This window comes from Prunus mume, linkage group LG3 (assembly GCF_029339155.1).
Source record: "Prunus mume cultivar Tortuosa linkage group LG3, ASM2933915v1, whole genome shotgun sequence".
Classification (NCBI taxonomy): Eukaryota; Viridiplantae; Streptophyta; class Magnoliopsida; order Rosales; family Rosaceae; genus Prunus; species Prunus mume.
The window spans coordinates 3719081-3738877 of NC_142700.1; the positions used below are offsets into that span (position 1 = coordinate 3719081).

The following is a 19797-nucleotide window of genomic DNA, read 5'->3' on the forward strand; positions in this document are numbered from 1 at the left end:
GTTCGGGAGGGGTTGCTGTTGGGAATTCTCTTTTTCTTAAGTTTTTCAATTTTCTAATTTTATTTCATAAGATAAAAATTAAGAAATAAATCCAGCTGTAAAAAAAGTTTAATTTCTATTTTAAAATGGACACATGGCAATATTTGAATGGGAGTATCACATGCTGACGTGGTACATCCATACTATTCTATAATTTCTCTAATATCAGACGGTTTTCGTCTTCAATTCCTTAAATTAGTTCTGAAAATGCTTGCGCGCTTTGGCGAACTGCTCGCACTCGGGACGAGCTTTCTCAACGACCAAACCAAGAGGGTAGGAAACACGGTGGCTTGGTCCGATGAAAACGACACTATCTCCTTCCAATAGGTTGAGCTTCCGGGTGGCCACCGGCGCAGTTTTCGATTTGTTGTTAGGGTCGACTTCGTGGGAAATCTTGCATTGGTCGGTGTGTAGCAGTGTCACTTGACAATCATTCAGAGGCCCCGTAGTTTTTTCCAACTCAAACACGTATAGTCCAAGCTGGTTGGTTTCACCTTCTTCGCTCAATTTTATGTTCCCCCCCTCCCTACACTCCAATCGCACCTTTGCACCTGATCAATGCCCATGCATGCATGCATAAAATCTCAAATTCAAATCTTATAAACGACAATTAGGTAGTTGTTACCTACTTATTAACGTTGCGTACCTGGAATCATCTTACTGATCTCGGTCATAGACTTCAATTGGCAGTTGTCACAGTAGACCAGGCCGGTGAGGTAGATTTTGTCGTCAGTGGTGTTGGAGTAAGTGAAACTAAAGAGGGACAAGAAACAAAAGGCAAAGGCAAGGATGGTAGTGCTAGACTCTGTCGACATTGTTGATTTCGAGTTTGCTTGTGTTGGTTCTATTTTATGTATTGCTAACGATGAATTTGACAGGGCTTTCTTCTTCTTATAAAGGGAAAAGAAGCAAAGAATGCGTATATTTTGGAGAGTTTTGTGAGCCTTCGTTTGTTTACATGTGGAATTGAGACAACTACTCACCTTCTTGACCCGCTCTTGATGGGATTCGAGTTCAGGAGAATAACTTGCCTGCAACAGTTGATCAACAACTTAAATGAATAAAAATTGATGATTCGAGAAGGTCACCACGGTAATGATATTTGGCTGCAAGCCAATAGTTAAGGACCTTAAGGTTGGGTTTGTTTTGATAGAAAACTGTTAATAATAATAGAGTGTTATTAAACGAATTCTAAAATTAACTGAAAACACCCTAATATTTAAATTAAAATGTAAAATTAATAAAGTACACCCTATTTAACTACCAAAATACCCATAATACACCCTAATACACTATTAGACAACACCAAGCCCATACAGCTCCTCAATTACACTTATGGCACGACCAATGCTAGAGAGGATTTACTTGCGAAAGTTTTCGTCAACCATCAGTCGAGCACGACTTTCTCTTCCTCATCCATAGGCACACTGTCAATAGCATGCAACGATGTTTTTTAGATAATAAATAAATAAAATTTAATACATTTCTCAAGTGCATACAGTATCTATGCAAACATAAAATGCCGCAAAGAATCTGGCTAAGTGTATTGATTAGTTTACAATTGGTCGATCATCAATTGATGGAAGCTTATTATTGCCTGAGAGCGTTGTATAGGAGTCTACCTGTCATAAAGGCATGCACCTGCACAACCTTCAAGATCTTCACCATTGGAATCGGATTGAAAGATTATGGATCGTCTTATAAAGAGGCTAATGGGTTTGAACTAATTCAATATTCAACACCAAAATAGGGTCAAAGATTCAACATATTCAATATCCATCAACATTTTCAATATTCAATATCTATTAACATATTCAATATCAAATCCTAATCAACATATTCAATATCCAAATCAACCAAATCAATATTTATCCATCAACATATTCATCCCAAATGGTTAAAAACATGGCCTGAAACTTAATGACTTTACAAACACAATACATACTCGTGAGTGCAAACAATGGCAGGTCCAAAAAACAAAAAAAATGCATATTCCCAATAACATGTAAGGGTAATTATTAAAATTATATTTATTTGACAATTTAATATTGTTTTTTGTGTCATTTTATATTAAAATAAATTAATAATTCAATAAATAATTTTGTAGTAGAGTATACTCAGTTAATTTTAGGGTTCGTTAAACAACATTCTAATAATAAATGCAAGATTTTGAAAATGCATGTTATCTGCCCAATTTTATTATTTTTATTTTATGTTTCTCATACACACTAATGTGCTATACCACTCGTCTGCAAATCAAATGTCATTTTCCAATAAGCTAGACCCCATTCGCATTATCCCCCAATTTTAAATGTCAATCAGAAGTGGTTTATAGTAGAGAAAGAGCAGGCCAGGAGGCGAAACAGAGTAAACAAACTAGGCCTGCTACTAGCCAGAGAAAGCAAACAAGAAAAGGCACAAGACAAGAGGACCAAGTCTACCAAAGTACAAAAAGAGAGAAGTTACCTACTTTTATGTATTGCAAAAAAAATCAGATTTGTGGCGTTCAAACTAAAAAGCTAATACAGCCAAAACCAAATTCATTGGACCAATCTAAGCCGAGTACAACTGCCATGCCGATTAAACTTGTTCCCAAAACAATAATAATTTAGAAAGAAAAAACCAAGATGAAAAAAGAAAAGAAAAAAGAAAACTTGGGACTGTTGTGCCAGTAGTTTCTCTAGGTCCAGTATCAGCTGCAACAATATGTACTTTGTAGGATAATCAAGAAGATACTACATTATGCTTCCCATGGAAGTCTACCATTAAAGCTCTCCCTGCATATAAATATCTGCAACACGAGAACCCACAAAACCATTCTTAGAAATCAAATTTGCATTAAAACTCTGATTCAAGAAATGCCAACACGCCACGAGAAACTCAGCTGACTCAAAACCACAAACACAAGCAGCGCGAATTTACTTCAAGCAATATAAGAAAGATCAGAAAGCATCTAACTCAAAACTTTAATGGGAATCTTCATCTTTTGCTATCAATAAGCCCTGAAACCACATCCAAAACATACGCTATGAGTCACCCATTTCAATGTCAAGTCATGTCTAACTCAAGTACTTTACGTCTTTTTATTGAAAAAAGGGATTTCTGTTTATGGTGTCCAATGCCTGCAGTTTAAGACTTGTTTATTGAAACTACCTACTATTAGCGAAAGCACTAATGCCTCATCCATAATTAGTTGTTTATGGTGTCCAATGCCTGCAGTTTAAGACTTGTTTATTGAAACTACCTACTGTTAGCGAAAGCACTAATGCCTCATCCATACTTAGTTAAGAACATCACTAAAACTGCACATTACAACGATATAATTCACTCACCAGCTACCCTCGTGGAAAACATATCACTCCACTGTTAATGTTACCAACCTAGCAAGATGATTTAGTGAACGTTAGTAAAGGCCATGAACTTAGATTCCCAGGAACTGATGCTTGACATTCTCTAAACCCAAAAGTTGTGAGTGAGTATCATAAAATTTTGAACAGAGAAATAAGATAGCAATCTCAACCAGCACACACAAAGAGGGAGGGAGAGGGCTGAGACATTAATGGAATAAAAAACTTAAATCTGAAAAGATTTACCAGGATATGTTTCTGTTCTTCTGTTCTACGAATTGATAGAACTCTATATAAAACTCTCAGAGCTCAACTTTACAAACGTTCACATCCATGCATTAAAGCTATAGACAACAACAGGGTGAAAATAAGTTGTGTTTGTTGAAATTCAACAATTATATAGCATGCAGTAGAAGGAAACCAAGCATATTACTTTACTCGAACAATTTAGAATTGGGAAAAGTTTATGGAACAGACAATACAAGAATTATTTTGGTGTGTCATAATTATCAGATATTTGATACAGCACGAAATCAACAGGTTTCTAAAACCATCCACATTTCAACCAGCTGGTGATGTGCAACAGAATGCTTCTAAATGCATGAAAATTCAAGGTAGAAATGGTTATCCATGAGATAAAAAAATTGTGAGAAGAGGATTTTAACTGGTTCACAAAAGTAAGCAAAAGGCAGAATGAACACCAGCGCGCTCCATGAACAAGCTAAACCCACCCCCGACCCCTAGCCTCCATAGGATACATATGTTTGCCATCATCAATTATTCTAGAAATTAAAACTTAGTTCAGGTTAAGTTAAGCCCGACCAAAGCTTTGAATTCCTCCAAATAATTCAGAGTTCTTCATATCTCTGAAACATTGTTCAGATACATGAATTGCATGTCAGGAGCTTTAGCAACTCAAACCCACCAAGTTCCTAACGTGTGAAAGCCATTTAACAAAAATTAACCCTCTTAAATCACGCAATGAATACCTAGCCAGATAGGAAAAATGCATAAAAGTCTAGGAATCACACAATAGCAATGGCCTTCGTGTTATAGCTTATAACCAATACAAACAGGGAGCTGAAATTTTGGCAGTGGAGACAAGCAAATAGTTTCCAATTAACGTATGCAATACAACTTCAATGATTGATTTTACTACATTGCCAAAGCATAGTTCAGAGTTCCAAATAAGAACCCTAATTTTAATTTCTCAATCAGGGTGGGGTGAGTTTGGATCTCCAGAATTAACAGATGCTTCAAACCCAAGGTATATCAAGAATCTCCACAACAGCTTTTTCAAACAATTAAGTAGGTATTCCCCTTACTACCACAAACAATAAAACATCTATCAGACCATCCAATCAATTTAAGCCAAAAGATTATACAAGCACAAACCAAAAACTCCAGACCACAAAGACATAAAAGCATCCATCAAACCACAACTCTATCCAATCATCATTTTAAGTGAATATATTTTACAAACTCAAACCAAACACACACAAGAAAGAGGAAATATTTGCCTCACCATTAGAGCCCGATCGCTTGCCGTGCTTGATCCGCTCGAGCTGGACCTGCGTGTCCATGAACATATTCATCCTCTGCACCTCCAAATCATTGGCGAATTGCATCCTCTGCTTCTCCAACTCCACCATCTGCCTCAACTTCTCGGCCTCCACTCTCTGATACACCTCCCCGAACCTCTCAATCGCTCTCGCCAATCTCTTCAACCCTTCTCCTCCTCCTCCACCTCCAATCTCGCCTCCGCTATCTCTCTCCCTCTCCATCTCAACCTCCTCATCAACCTCGTAGTTCACGTCGTCGTCCGTCATCCTCGTCCTCGTCCTCGTCGTCATCATCCTCAGCCCCTGCCGCTGCCGCCGCAGCCACAGCCGAGTAATTCATCCTGAAGGAACCCTCGTCGACCGCCGCAGACGACGCAGACCGCTTCTGCGGCAGCGCCACGGCCGTCACAACGGTGGCCGGAGACGGCGTCTTCCTATACCCTAAAGGCAACGGAACAGCGACCGGGGGCGAAGGAGACGGCTTCTTGTAGTTAGATCCGATGAGAGCGTCAAGCCTCTCGAAGAAAGGCCAAGAAGAGGTTAGGGCTCCGTTGGAGGACGAAACCCTATTCATCTCGAACTTGTACTTCTTCTTGATGGTGTCGATGCGGTTCTTGCACTGGACGTCGGTGCGGTGGGTCTTCTTGGTGTGGCCGTGAAGGGCGTTGACGGCGTCAGCGACCTCCTGCCAGTCCTTCTGACGGAGGCACCCGCGGTTGAGCTCGAGGTAACGGCGGCCCCAGGCGTCGACGAGAGTGGAGGTAGCGTCTTCGCTCCAGCAGTCTTCGCGGACGGGCATGGGGCGAGGGTTGGAGGAGGGGGTGGTGGCGGTGGCATGGGACGGCGTCATTTGGGGGTCCGTTAGGTCACCCATCGTCGGGAACGGAAAGTGTTTGGTTGGGGGTTGGAAATTGGGGGGTGGGGTTTGTCCGCGTGGGTGGGAATAGAGAGAGAGTGGGTGTAGTTAGGGAGTAAAGGGGTCGCGTCGGTGGGGGGAGAGCGCCGGCCGCATGAGCCGCGAGTGTAGGAGGAAGGTCGCCGGGATGAGCGCGTGAGGTCTTGTCGATGTCATTAAGGCTTTAGTGGCTTCGATTTTACCGGCTCGGCTCGGTCCGTTTCCCATCGCATTACTCTCCGCCCGCCTTATCGGATTATTATTTTTACCGTACTCGACAGTAACACTCACTAACAAATCTCTTTTGCTATAAACCTTTGTTTTTTTTTTCCTTTTTCTGTACAACAATCCATTTGGATAAGTTTGAGGAATATCTCGTATTGTTTGTTAATTATCAAATCAGATTAAGCCAAATCTTTTATTTTTATTATTTTTCGCTCTCTAAACTCCTCTTTAATTCATTACAACTCAACTTCAAATCCGTCGGATCTTATATGCTTGAAATTATTCACTCAAAGTTTATTATTTATCTCTATTTTAGCTTCTTTTCTTTTCTCTTTTTAGTAAAAAAATTAATTTCTTAAAATGGCAACTTGTTGTCTATACATCATATAAACCAAACATATAATTTCAATGAGATGAAAGACGAGTCATATAATTGGCTCATTGTCGAAGTAACATGGAAAGTTGCGTGCCCAACTTCAAAAGCACAAGAGTTTTAGGAAATTCTTACAACTTACATTGTACGTAAGGGACAAGTTATGTCAACTTTCTACCAACTTTTAGGGAAGAAAATACCTAACAAAAACCATATGTTAGACTAGAGTCTAAAGTGGAGGCTTCTTCATGTCATCCCATCACATGACCTAATTACATGGAAAATCATACTAAATCCACAATATCGTGTGGTAAGTTTCAAAACATTATAATGTGAGGTATAAATCCTTCAAATCTCAAAAGAGGAGAAGAACTTGCATGTAACATGTTTCATATTCTGTTGTCTCTGCATCTTTCATCACGTCATTGTTGCAAAAACAATATATATATATATATATATATATATGAATCCCATTACATCTAACAATTTTGACCCAAGAGAGGTAGTTGTCCTAGAGACTCTTCGGCTCTCAACTATCCAAAAAAAATGTATGTTCTTGAAGCTATATAAAACACATAGCGTCACGCCATGGTTTGTAACACTTTGGTCACACAAAAAAAGGCCTTCAAACTTTACTTGCTACTTTCTTCTGATTATTTTATATTTTGTGTTGTATAGAAGCGAATATTATTTTTGTAGTTGTTTGTTTAAGAGAAACGTTATTCACACTCCTTAAGAAGCTTCATAATACGCTTAATAGTAGTTTTATATGAACTTCTTCCGAATAAGAAATTTCTTAGTAGTGTAAAATAAGATTGCTCTTTTTTTTCCCCGTGATGACAAAAGAATCTTTCTTCTTATTAAATAAACAAACTCATGCATTTTCGTAACTCAAAATGACACACACGCACCAAGCAAAGCTTTAATGTCCCTGGCGGAGCAAAGTAGGTGAAATCTGCCACATGTAAAGTCGGAGTTTTGCAGACAACAAGATTCAACGAGTTGTACGTGTCCACGTGTCAAATATATGAACATTACAAAAAGGAAAATTAAAACACACAAAAATAATTTTCCTACACATGTATGTGTGGGTACTAATACTTTGTTTGTATGCAATGGGTATATGAAGAAAATAAGGGTTGGTTCTAAGAAGTATTTTTGCTCATAAGTGTTTCTAATAAAAGTGCTTTTATTATAAAAATGTTGAAATCTTCATAAGAAATCAAAATGCAACACATGTAAGGTGTTTTTCCAAAAAGAGCTTCTAAACTTTTTTGAAATCTTATTAGATGAAAAGCTTTCATCCCTTACAAAAGCGCTTCTAAACAACTACAAGATATGGTGCAGTTAAGCAAATTGCTACTTCAATTGAGTTACTTGGTGGCAAGAGGTAAGCCGAACTCCAAGTGGGGATTAATCCCATTCTTCAAGTGTAGAGACATCTCGTGGTATTTACTCAAAAAGCACTCCCAAAGGAATACAACAATTAAAATGCAATAAAATAAATACAAAATGTCAGAAAGAAATGGAAGTAAAGGTCGAGAAAGTGACCGCTCTTTTGTTTCTTGTTATATTTTAATCGATGAAAAATGTGAGAAGCGCCGCTTCAATAAGAGGAAGAGGAAAGAATTGCATTCTGTGCATTTTCCCCATTTCTATATATTATTCTGCAACAATAAAAGAATACTAAAATATCATTTTCTTTAGTCTTTATGATCTTCTGGTTTATGGGTATAGGCTTATTGCTATATGGTCCACATTATTATTATTTTTTTGTGAAATGGCCCACATTAATTTAAGAATTGAGTTTTAGAAAGTTGGTAGCTTTTGTAGCTTCTTCTGGTAGCAATTTCTTTTTTTTAATTAGTTGTTTAAATCATCTTGCCATATATAATCAACTCCAAATGATGGGTTTGATTTTCTTATTAGGCTTTTATAAATATATTGATGATATGGTTTTATTAAATATTGACACTGGTTTGATAGGTCTTTGTCTGATTTATTATTCTATTTTTCTCCCTAACAAGTACAGTATCAGAAGATTTTTTTTTTCCAACCATATATCTTCACATTTAAGTCATGTACCTTTCCTTCAATAATTTTGCTTTAAAATCTCAAAACATGTACTGAGGTCCAGGAAGTTAGGTTTGTGCAAAGATAGTGAGTGATCACTTCTTCCATGACACACTCTCCCCACAAAAATAGTAAACTTGGTAGTACTTCAATCAGGTGTTATTCCACTATAGACTTGTATTATATTGAATTTTGATTAAAAAATTTATATACCAACGATATTAGGGAAGAGAAATTCGAATACATGATCTCGAGTTATAAGTTTCTGATTTATGTATGGTATGTATTATATATTGTTGTGATGTATATGGGTGCAATTGATTAACCTACTGCGATCTGACATGTGCCAATGGATGAACCACTGGATGAGATAATATTTCAATCATATCTGAACTCTGTCACACCTTTTTTTTTTTTTTTGGTTGGCCCCAGATGGTGGGACTGTCAAGTGTCAAGAAAATTCATAGGAGAGGGGGATCAGAACATGGGTTTGCTCATCAAAGGCTCAGCCATCTGCCACCAGCCAATGTGAAAAAAAAGGGTCAAACCCTACTGTGATTACCTTTACAGGATGCCCTTGGCACCATCTATATCTAATTAATCATTCTCTAAGAGAACAATGCTTAAAGACATGCCATATACCCACTTGTTAGCTAGTGCAAGCTAGATTTGCATTATCCTATACATGGTGGAAAAAAACTTTGTGTGGGGACTATCATTTTCCATCCACCTCAATGTGACTTTGATCATCATATTAACAAATATATTCATCCTAACTTTAATATATCTGGAAAGGAAAAAGAAAGAAAAAAAAAAAGCAGATGATGAGTTTGGATGATGTCTTTCCCATCAAAGGTGCTATCATACTTTATCAGAAGTGTATCCAACTTTATTATTGAACTCAACAAGTCTTGTGTATGGCAAAAGATGTGATTAATAACATAATCAGTAAATACGAGAGATAGATGTTCCTATAACATTTTATTATCGTAGTTAATTTTCGAAGAATCGATGTCCACATGAGATTTATGCAATATTAACACTTCCCAATAATGGGAGATTTGGAATAATCATTGCACTAATATTGCCAATACAAAAAGGACTACCGACACTTGTGTGAATTTCATTTTCATTTTCTTGACGAAATTGTATGACATAAAGGTAAATTATTAGATAATATATTGCAATAATCATATCACAATCACCTTATTTGTAACTTTAAATTTCATTCCATATATGTGATAACATGGAGAACTGGTTTCTCTCTCAAAAGCTTTCCCTTGGATAATGAACTCCTTCATCCACAGAAAAGGAAGAAAAACTAAGCAAAAACCAAAACCCATAACAAGTTTCTTCATCTTTTCCCCTCTCCAACATTACAAAATTAAATCAATGCATGAAACAATTAAAACACAAACACACACACCTCACTGAACTATGACCCAATTATGGCCTTCAAATATATATATATATTTTTCCTGCGAACCCACCACAAAATAAAAACAATAATTAACACCCTCATAGACTCATAGTAGACCTTGTTGCATATTATTTCTTCTTTCTCTATTAGTTCCTTCCTATATATACAAAAAAACAGAAGAAAAACAAAGGGAAAAACAAAGGAAAAGAGGTAGAAAGAAAGAATAATAGGCAGCAACCCTATTGGCCATATGAACCTTCAAAATGAATGATGAGAACTAAGAAGAAGATGATGAAAAGATGAAGCCGCCAATATTACACATCACTTGGTGACTCACATATGCTCTCTAAATGAGGCCTCCACACCCCAACACGTCCTCGCCGCCGATCCCTCTGAGACGAATGCTTCTCCGACAGTATTTCGCTCAAGTACTGATCAGATATCAAGAGGTTGGTCATGGCGATGCTGTTCATCACAACGTTGTTGTTGGTGGTGGTGTTGGTCTCTGTGTCCTTAACCCTTTTCTTCTTTGCCGACGATCTTGTCTTGGCTGATGTCTTTTCGGATGTCTTGGAAGCAGCAGGCACTGGCATGAGGAAGTAAATCTTGCCGCGTTGCAGCTCAGCATCGGGTGGAACAATCACGATCTTGGGGACGACACCGTTGTGATCGGACGGCGATGAGGAGGGCTTCTTGAGGACGTGCTTAGGGTAGGCCTTCATGATCTCGCTGGCCCGGATTGTGCCGCTGATCTCTTCGACTTTGCCATTACAGTGTACCACTCTAATCACATCCAGAGCTCCACATGGCAGAATGCAAGAGATGCAGCACCTGATGGTGTTTTTCATGGCTGCTGCTTCTTCCTACTGATTTCTCTTTCTCCAAAGGTCTCTCTCATAGAGAGAGAGAGAGAGGAGGAGGAGGAGAAAGGAAGAAGTAGGGAATGAAAGAGAATGAGAAAGAAAAGTCTCTTTAATTAACCCTTTTGTTTTTTTGCCTATGAGAGAGAGAAAGAGAGAGAGAGAGCTCTAGCTATGAGAGAGTGGGAATCAGTATCAGTGACCTAAAAGAAAATTGTACCAAATGATGGTTTTATTATATAGTAGAGAGCTTTTTCTTTATCTCTTTTTTCTATACGGAAATCTTTTTGATTTGTGGGATGGGAGAGATGAGGTGATGGGGGAATTTTTTTGCTCATGAGTTGCTTAGGATGAAATTCATGGCATGAATAATTGCACCTCACTCTGTACTTTGGCCTTTTGGGATCCATCATTTAGGGCCCCCTCTCCCATCCCTCTCCCCTTCTCCTTCACCAAGTTCAATAATTTGGGGTTGGTTTTAAAGGGTTGGGGGCCTTATGGGTGGCACATGTTGGTGCACGACTGCCAGCAAAGGGTTGCCCTGGCTGATGATCAGGTGTTTTGGTCTAGGCCTTACACGTGTCAAAACACGATTGAACATCTACGATCACTACTATTTACTAGTATAGGTGTGTGTGTGGAGGCTACTTGTGTGTGGGGTTGATTGAGAAAGAGAGAGTGAGAGAGAAATCGATCGGCTTTGTTGGGAGTGAATTGGGAAATGAGGGTAGGAAATGGGGCATAGGGAAAATCTTCTTTTGAGAGTGGTTTTGTGATCTTTCAACGTTTCAATATCCCAAGCAAGATCATGTGGGTTGTGGTTTTCATTGGAAAGTGAGGTGTGATGGACTATAACTTCTTTTACTTTAAATCTCCTTTCTGGTTTTAGGTTTGTGAAGTGGTTTGACCCCAGTCAATCTATTAGCCTATTTTCCCTATTTGCAAAGGGATTTCTTCACATCATCTTCAAATACTACGTCCCACACCGATCAATAACTCACAGTTATCGCTTTCTTTATACACAACATTATTGATCATAAACCTCGTTTATAAATTACAAAGATGATTTCTAATCTAAAACATAATTAATGATGTTTTAATTCAAAATATTTGAGAAGAAGCCGGTCGATGAGAACAAGAAATGAGATAATTTTTTTTTCTCAATCGTAATTTAGACTTTAGTGATGTTGGTGGAAGTAAATCAAAAAGTCCGAAGATAAGATCATGACACCTGAGAAATTATTCAACTTGATCACTTCAGAAAAGAATTCCCAAGATTGATTTGATGTCCATAATATTATCATATTGACCTTTAGAACATTTCCTTGGAGCCGACCAATTGATTTGATATAAGAAAAATAATGTGCTATAGTAAAAAATAAAGTTTGATAATTGCAAGTAAATTGTGTCCCATCCATAACAAGCCCCCACCCCTCCCCCCAAAATAAATATGTGAGACGTAAGACCTCAGTCTTAGTGCGGCAAACATGTGAGGCATGGACGGGGAAGGGGCCATACTGTACATTCATGGTGTTTCATTTTTTTATTTTTTTATTTTTGGAAATGGAAATTCAGATTTCAAAACTATTAGGCTGTGGACCCAAAAATTACATATCCACTATATTGAGGGTGCAGCGAATATTATAATGCTCCTTTTCTTTTGCATGTGAATGTGTTGGAATAGTGGATTAGGTAAAATTCAAATCCTGAGCTGAGCCCACAAAGTCTACCAAAACTTTGCGAAAAGAAATAAACAACTGTGTTCGGAAATGTTTATGAATGACTTAATATCCATTTGTTCATTGTTATATTATCTGCGGGATATTATAATAATGGAGGCCGAACAAATCCAAACCTCATTAATGAGTCGTTCCGGAAGGGTCCAAATTTCGCCATCTTAAAATTCAACTCCATTCTAAAATTACGGGACCCTGTTTGGTACCCCACGACCAAAAACAAGCTATTCAAAATCCCATTTATCATGTTAAAAGCTACTCTTTACGCGATGTTGCTGTTCTTAACTCATAAATTAAGTTGAGAAAAAGATTGTATGGTTTAGATTAAGTTGATCATGTTTGCTCGCTACAGTTCGGTGTGCATGCATGCATACGTAAACTGTAGTAAGCAAACCCATTAACTTATGATTGACAATCGTTCATGTATATCACATGTACTTGTGAGTCGCGACAATATTTTGTTGAAAATATTTACTTTGGAAGGGAGGAATTCAAATACAGAACATAAGGATGCAAAAGTATAAGCTATTAAGTACTTGAGCTACAACTCTCTTGTCATATATAGAACGAGTTTTGATTAGTTAGACAGGGCCTGAATCGAAATTTACGAAGATGGAGACAGATTTGGCCCGCCTACATTTATGGATTAAAATCTGGAACCCGGACTTGAAGATTTAGGGCCTGGCCCATTTTACATGCTTGGTTAGTCCAATTTATCCCACATGAGTAGTCCAGTCCTATAACGATGGTCCAGTCCAAGGGCTGAGCAGATGCTTCACAAAAATGAAAAATCAAGACGATATCCGAAATGGAAAAATGAAAATTAGTTTCGAACTTTCCACATTCCAAGACGATGACAAGCGAAAACAATAATAAAATAAAATAAAACAAAATAAAACAAAACAATGATGAGATAAAAAGAAAAGAAAAGAAAAAATAAAAAATCCAAAGGTCTCAGACCGTGAGATCCCCAAAATCCAAACGCCAGACGCACAGAGAGCACCGGAAATTCCACCTGGATTGGACTAACAATGCCAGTATTTAAAACCCCGTTCAACGGCTACTCCGTCAAGTTCAGCCCCTTCTACGAGTCTCGGCTCGCCGTCGCCACCTCCCAAAATTTCGGCATCCTCGGCAACGGCCGCCTCCACGTTATCGACCTCTCCCCGGCCCCGCTGGGCCCCGCCGCACCCCACCAGCCAATCACCGAGCTCATCGCCTACGACACCGCCGATGGCGTGTACGACGTCGCATGGTCCGAGTCCCACGACTCCCTCCTAGTCGCCGCCATCGCCGACGGCTCCGTCAAGCTCTACGACGTCGCTCTGCCCCCCGCCTCCAACCCCCTCCGCTCCCTCCATGAGCACACGCGCGAGGTCAGCTCCGCGGACTACAACCCCACCCGCCGCGACTCCTTCCTCACCGCCTCCTGGGACGACACCGTCAAGCTGTGGACCGTTGACCGGCCCGCCTCCGTCCGGACCTTCAAGGAGCACGCCTACTGCGTCTACTCCGCCGTCTGGAACCCTCGCCACGCCGACGTATTCGCCTCCGCCTCCGGCGACTGCACCCTACGCGTCTGGGACGTGCGTGAGCCTGGCTCCACCATGATCATCCCCGCTCACGAGGCTCGAGATCCTCGCGTGCGATTGGAACAAGTACGACGACTGCTGCATCGCCACGGCCTCCGTCGACAAGTCTATCAAAGTTTGGGACGTGAGGAGCATTAGGGTTCCGATCTCGGTGCTCAATGGCCACAGCTACGCGGTGAGGAAAATCAAGTTCTCGCCGCACAGGCAGAGCTTGATGATGTCGTGCTCATACGACATGTCGGTTTGCTTGTGGGATTATATGGTGGAGGACGCGCTGGTAGCTCGGTACGACCATCACACCGAGTTCGCGGTTGGTGTGGATATGAGTGTTCTTGTGGAGGGGCTTCTGGCAAGTACTGGCTGGGATGAGCTTGCGTACGTTTGGCAGCACGGGACCGACCCCAGAGCGCCTTAAAAGGGTAGTTTCTGATTTTCTTGTGATAGTTTTTGAATTGTGAATTTTGTGATTGCTCCAATGCTGCTGTTACTGAATCATAATCCCTTTGATCTTGTACAGAAGATTTAATAAACAAGAAGCTTTCTCTTTTTGTTCTTTGGCTTCTTTGATGGGAATGAGATTGCCTATTTGTATTCTCTGTCTTTCTATGTTTGCTTGATAAAATTCAGAGCCTCAATTAGTTAATAGCACTGCTTTTTTTCATTATGGTTCTTGCTATTCTGTGATGATCATTATTTGTGCTTAGTGTTACATGAGACAATCACTTGATTTCTTCAGCAAGATGGAAATGATAGAGACGTTGCAATTGGTACTCACGGTGGATTGCAGGAGAAAACCATGGGTGGCATTTGTATGGATTATGGTTTGCCATCTGATTATGCCAGTTCCTAGTTTCTCTATACGCCTATTAGTGATGCTCGACTTACATGCTCTCTTATGATTTGGTATTTCCGATTTGGTTTCCATGTACACAGTTAACACTATCTGTTTAGACTATGTTTGTTGCTTGAAGGTGAAGCTGTTGGTTATTCACTAGAAATGTTAAGGTATGCAAAGGTTTTGAAAGTCTTTAATGGCCTTATCAGTAGAAATGGACTTGCTAAGTGTGCTTGTGCGTGCGCAAGAGAAGCAGGGTATAAGTTCTAGAGTTTTAGTGGATGTACTTGTAGGACCAAAAAATGGTTATGCTATTTGGATTTATAACATTTAGTGCGTTCTGGATGCATATAGGATTCTGCAGAGTAAAAGTGCTTACCCTGCTATTGAGATGCAACATTTCAGCGTCTCATAGAAATTTTGATGTAGGATGAAAAGCTAGGAAAGAAACTGACACTAAGAACTTGAAACAGTGACTTGATCTCAGCACCCCAACCTATTAATTGGATTTATGGTTTTATTTCTGTGGTTTCTTTTTCAAGTAAAGCATCAACTACATTTTCTTCACCTATTCAATTCTACTTTTGTCCTGCATTACAGTTTAGGCAATCAGTTGGATTTGTTCCTAGCATGGGAGTGCACTATACGGTCACTGTGAAACCTTCCCAGCAAACTGGGTACAATAAACTTATTAGCCGGAGTCCGGAAAGCAGGTAGAGCAAAAAATGTGCGTTTGATCTCGACACCAGAAAGAAGCCAAGTTTCCATTTTCTGTTTGGTGAGTGATCATACCTTTCCCAAATTTGTAATTTGAAATAGGATTAATGCACATAAAATGGAGATCAGAAGTGTAGACTTTTTGTTTGATGAACTTTTGGGGGGGGTGGGGTGGGTGGTTTAAAGAAGTGTAGACTTTTGGTCAGTAGAAACTCAAATGAAGTGGGCAGTCGAATGTTTAAGAGAGTCAAAAATTCTTTTAACATGCTGTAATTAGCTTCGGTGCTTTGTTTGGGCCAATGTTAAGCTGCTCGCATAAGCGCACTAGATTTTGTTTCTGCTGTTGAGCTTTGGTTCCTTCTACGATTATATGATTAGGATCCAAATACAGGGAAGGCAAATGAGAATTCAAGAATCTGATTTACCGCAATGAAAATTCATATAAAACAATGTAAATTAAGAATACAAATAGAGGTTACTCTTGATGCAGAACTAGGATGGCGAAATTTTTGTGTGTGAATCTTGAATATTGTGACGTGGAATGACTCGTCCACGTGGCCATATTATAATATAGTTACTGCAACTAGGTTCATTTGCTTAGTTGGATGACAGCGAATGTGTACAGCTGGAAGAGTGAACTACGTAGCTTTGACAAAATTGTCACGCAGGCTCTTAGCTGACATGTCAAGATATGGTCCACATGGACACATCGTGCCATCATTGCTGACGTGTCTAGAGATGGTGGTCCACTTGGACACAAGCGTTAAAAGAAGAGAACCTGCCCTTCACATAACGATGAAAGTTTTTAGTCTGAGAATCGGAAGGAATAAGCCTTCGCAAAAGACAAGCGAATACTAGAAACAAGAAACGAGCACATGAAAAGCACATGAGAAAGCACAGTCCAATCCAATGGCAACTTGGCAAGGGCTAACTTAGACGCGACGCACACAATTCATCAAAAAACTCCAAGTCCCAAGACATCCTTAAGCCTGCCATGAGAAGCCAAACTTTCTTTGTTTTTGATGAAGTAACTAACCACACAGAGATCTGAGCAAACCAAAACCACCGCCCTTTCCTTCTTATATATAGCCCTAAACTCACATTGTTCCCAGCCACAACAGCAAACGACAACTTGTCACCTGAAGCCTTGCCTTGAGATGGTGTTATTTTATCCAACCCAAAAGCAACAAACCCTAACCAAAACACAGCTCATGATCAGCAGCTACCATAGCCACACTCTGTTACCAAACCAGTGTGGCTCGAGCCTTGTCCAAACCATCGACGCACCGCTGCCCCTGGTCTGGTCCGTCCTCCGCCAATTCGACAACCCTCAAGCCTACAAGCAGTTCATCAAGAGCTGCAGCATGCGTGCCGGCAATGGAGGCATCGGAAGCATCCGGGAAGTCGTGGTTAAAACCGGCTTGCCGGCGAAAAACAGCATGGAGAGGCTGGATGAGCTCGACGACAACATGCATGTCATGCATTATAGCATTGTTGGTGGAGATCACAGGCTTGCAAATTACAGTTCTACCACTACCGTGCACAGAGAAGAGGAAGGGAAGGCTGTTGTGATTCAGTCGTATGTGGTGGATGTGCCTGCCGGGAGCAGCGAGGAGGACACTTGTTTGTTTACTAATACGATCATAGGCTGCAATCTTAAGTCGCTGGCTAAAGTCACAGAAAAGATGGCTGCTAATAATTAATTAGCTTGTAGGCTTAAAGGTTTTTAATCTTTTCTTCGGTTAGAGGTTAAAGCTGGTAATTGTAATTACTTATTTGAGAGTTGAGAAGGTTAGCTTCCCCATTTGGCTTGTTAGATATTTTGTGCATGGGTAGTGCGGTTGATGATGACTTCTTTCTTGTTGTAATAAATATGTGATTTTACAGCTACTCTGCGCGTTACGAAACTTCATATGATAGTATACATTTTACTGGGAATCAACTTTATTTTCACTCCAATTCCTTAATGAGAACGTCTCACTCCGGTTCATGCTTATTCCGATTCATTCACATTCTGATTCTTACTTACTTCGATTTCTGTTTAGTAAACATGCCATTTTCCGCTTTATTTTTGTTTTTGCGTATTGACGATGGCCAAGGAAACACCTAGTATCTCACTGGGCCATAAATCATGAAATGCATATAAAACCCATCACTATTTTTTAATTCAAGAATGGAGAGAGAGAGAGCGTGACATTATATTAGATCTAGCCAATACCAAATCATTATTATAATATAATGCGGGGCTCTAATATAAAACATTTGTTGGGGTTGTTGTAACCCCGGCATATAGTTTATTCGAAACCCTTGACAATTAGCATCAAATGTTTATATATGCTTGAAATCATTTTTGGGATTTCTCAGTACATATTATGACACAGACAGAGGGCCACCAAGTCAGAAGAATGCAACCTAACAGTTTACTGCAAGTTAGTTACGTACGAGACCAGCAGATAGTTCACGCTAGAGCTTCGAGTTTTATTATCCACTAGTATTCTATTCTCCTAGTCGCGGCTGCACCTGTACCATATAAATATGAACAAAGTTTTCCAAACCAAAATCAATCAGATAACTACAAATACATCAATGGGGCGGTCGTATCATATTTATACAAATATATTAATATATATTGTTATTCTCCTGTACAGACGTTCACACGTTAATAACGCACGAACGTTATTGTAAATAAGGAGAAAAGCAGAAAGGGATAGTAAAAAATATAACGCATTAGTTATTCTCCTATACAAACATCCGCACGTTAATAATGTATGGACACCATTGTAAACATAGAGAATAGCAAGAATGAATAGTAAAAAATACATGGTGTCCGCATAATATTAGGAGAATGTCTCTCAAATCCGCCCCAAATCCCTAAATTTTCTATTTTAAAAAATTTATTACACCTTATAACAAAATAAACCTGTAATAAAAAATTCTCGTCGTGCATGCTCTTCAAATTGATTGAATATGGGAAAGCCAAGTTATAAGAACATAGTCAGAACAACTAAGAAATTGAGAGAGAAAGCAAACTAGAAGCACCCAAGTACAAAATTCGTGATAACCCCAAGAACCGAAATCAGATCCCAAGATCAAAATTTTTTAAAAAAATTTATACCTTGTAACAAAAATATTTATTACGTTTTACTTGTTATATTATATTATATATTTATTAATTTAAAAATAAATATGAGTTATCTGGTTGAGTTCAAGAATAGGATAACAATACGATTTCCGGCCCGTCATCGACGAGAAATTTTTAAAATTCAGGAATCCCCGTACCCACCTCCGATTTTTCCCGAACTTTCACCCCATTAGGGTTGAGTACTCGATCCTTTGGGAATTTTTACCATCCCACGTCTGTGTAGGAGAAAATATATATTTATATTGCTAGGAGACTCTTTGTGCAGCTCCAACTCCAATCTTAAAGATAAACTCAAATACCCACGTGGAAGTTCACATGGTACACTTGTACTTGTGACGTAACAATGTTAAAGATAATAAAAAGAAATAATCAACCATATGGATTGAGGCGGTGCGTCTAACTGGTTTGTAACTCGCTCTGTTTTTATATTTTACTCTCTGGCTCTGTTTTTCTTAATTTGATATTTGAACTTCAGTTTTAGTTAATTACTATCATGTTAAAGATAATAAAGACAATCAACTAATTCGTTTGTTTGTAATCTGAGTTATGATTGTCCAGTCTGAGAGTTTGCAGGACAAGGTTTATGGGAATTTGGGAAACTTCACCTGTAATTAGTAGCTAATGACACAAGAAATATATAATTACAAAAGAACACCAGGAGGATACAGTTTTGCTCCGATTTAGTTTGTATCTTGAGATCCTCTTGGTAAGATACAAAAGTCAAAGTGCTCCAAAATACTTATTGTTGACCTTTACCACCTTGCAGGCCTAGTTGCTAAGCCTTTTCGACCAAAACCAAAAAGTTGCTAAGCCTAGTCTGCATTGCATTGACTGTGTATGGGCCTAAGATGCAACCCTCATTCACCAAACCTAATTTTACTTCTTTCTTGGGCTGAACATATTGATCTTCTTCTTCTTACTTACCCCTTTATTTATCTAATTGTTTTAAAGTTTCAAACTTTGAAAGCTTCATAGACGGTA

General features: G+C 39.1%; 4 protein-coding genes and 1 pseudogene across 5 annotated transcripts; 2 read left to right on the forward strand and 3 right to left on the reverse strand.

The window, feature by feature from the left end:
* Positions 1–93: 93 nt before the first annotated feature.
* Positions 94–931, reverse strand: LOC103324949 (olee1-like protein). Its single transcript, XM_008227068.3, has 2 exons — positions 686–931; positions 94–590 (listed from the first exon to the last, which is right to left on the reverse strand). The coding sequence occupies exons 1-2, from the start codon at positions 852–854 to the stop codon at positions 235–237; spliced, it is 525 nt and encodes a 174-aa protein (XP_008225290.2). The 5' UTR covers positions 855–931; the 3' UTR covers positions 94–234.
* Positions 932–2485: 1554 nt separating this feature from the next.
* Positions 2486–6280, reverse strand: LOC103324950 (uncharacterized; annotated as a pseudogene). The gene is made up of 2 exons (XR_016125138.1): positions 4912–6280; positions 2486–2830 (listed from the first exon to the last, which is right to left on the reverse strand). The product of XR_016125138.1 is annotated as an uncharacterized LOC103324950 (transcript).
* Positions 6281–9941: 3661 nt separating this feature from the next.
* Positions 9942–11243, reverse strand: LOC103324952 (phosphatidylinositol 4-phosphate 5-kinase MSS4-like protein). The gene has a single exon (XM_008227070.3). It carries the CDS (start codon positions 10780–10782, stop codon positions 10249–10251), a length of 534 nt encoding a protein of 177 aa, XP_008225292.1. The 5' UTR covers positions 10783–11243; the 3' UTR covers positions 9942–10248.
* A 2161-nt stretch (positions 11244–13404) lies between these two features.
* On the forward strand, positions 13405–16013 carry PEX7 (peroxin 7). The gene is given in 3 exon segments (XM_089048549.1): positions 13405–14158; positions 14160–14541; positions 15558–16013. Coding segments are annotated over 2 exon segments (975 nt in total). The 5' UTR covers positions 13405–13561; the 3' UTR covers positions 14538–14541; positions 15558–16013.
* Positions 15599–17564, forward strand: LOC103324953 (abscisic acid receptor PYL12). Its single transcript, XM_016793264.2, has 2 exons — positions 15599–15735; positions 16262–17564. Exon 2 carries the CDS (start codon positions 16832–16834, stop codon positions 17375–17377), a length of 546 nt encoding a protein of 181 aa, XP_016648750.2. The 5' UTR covers positions 15599–15735; positions 16262–16831; the 3' UTR covers positions 17378–17564.
* Positions 17565–19797: the final 2233 nt, after the last annotated feature.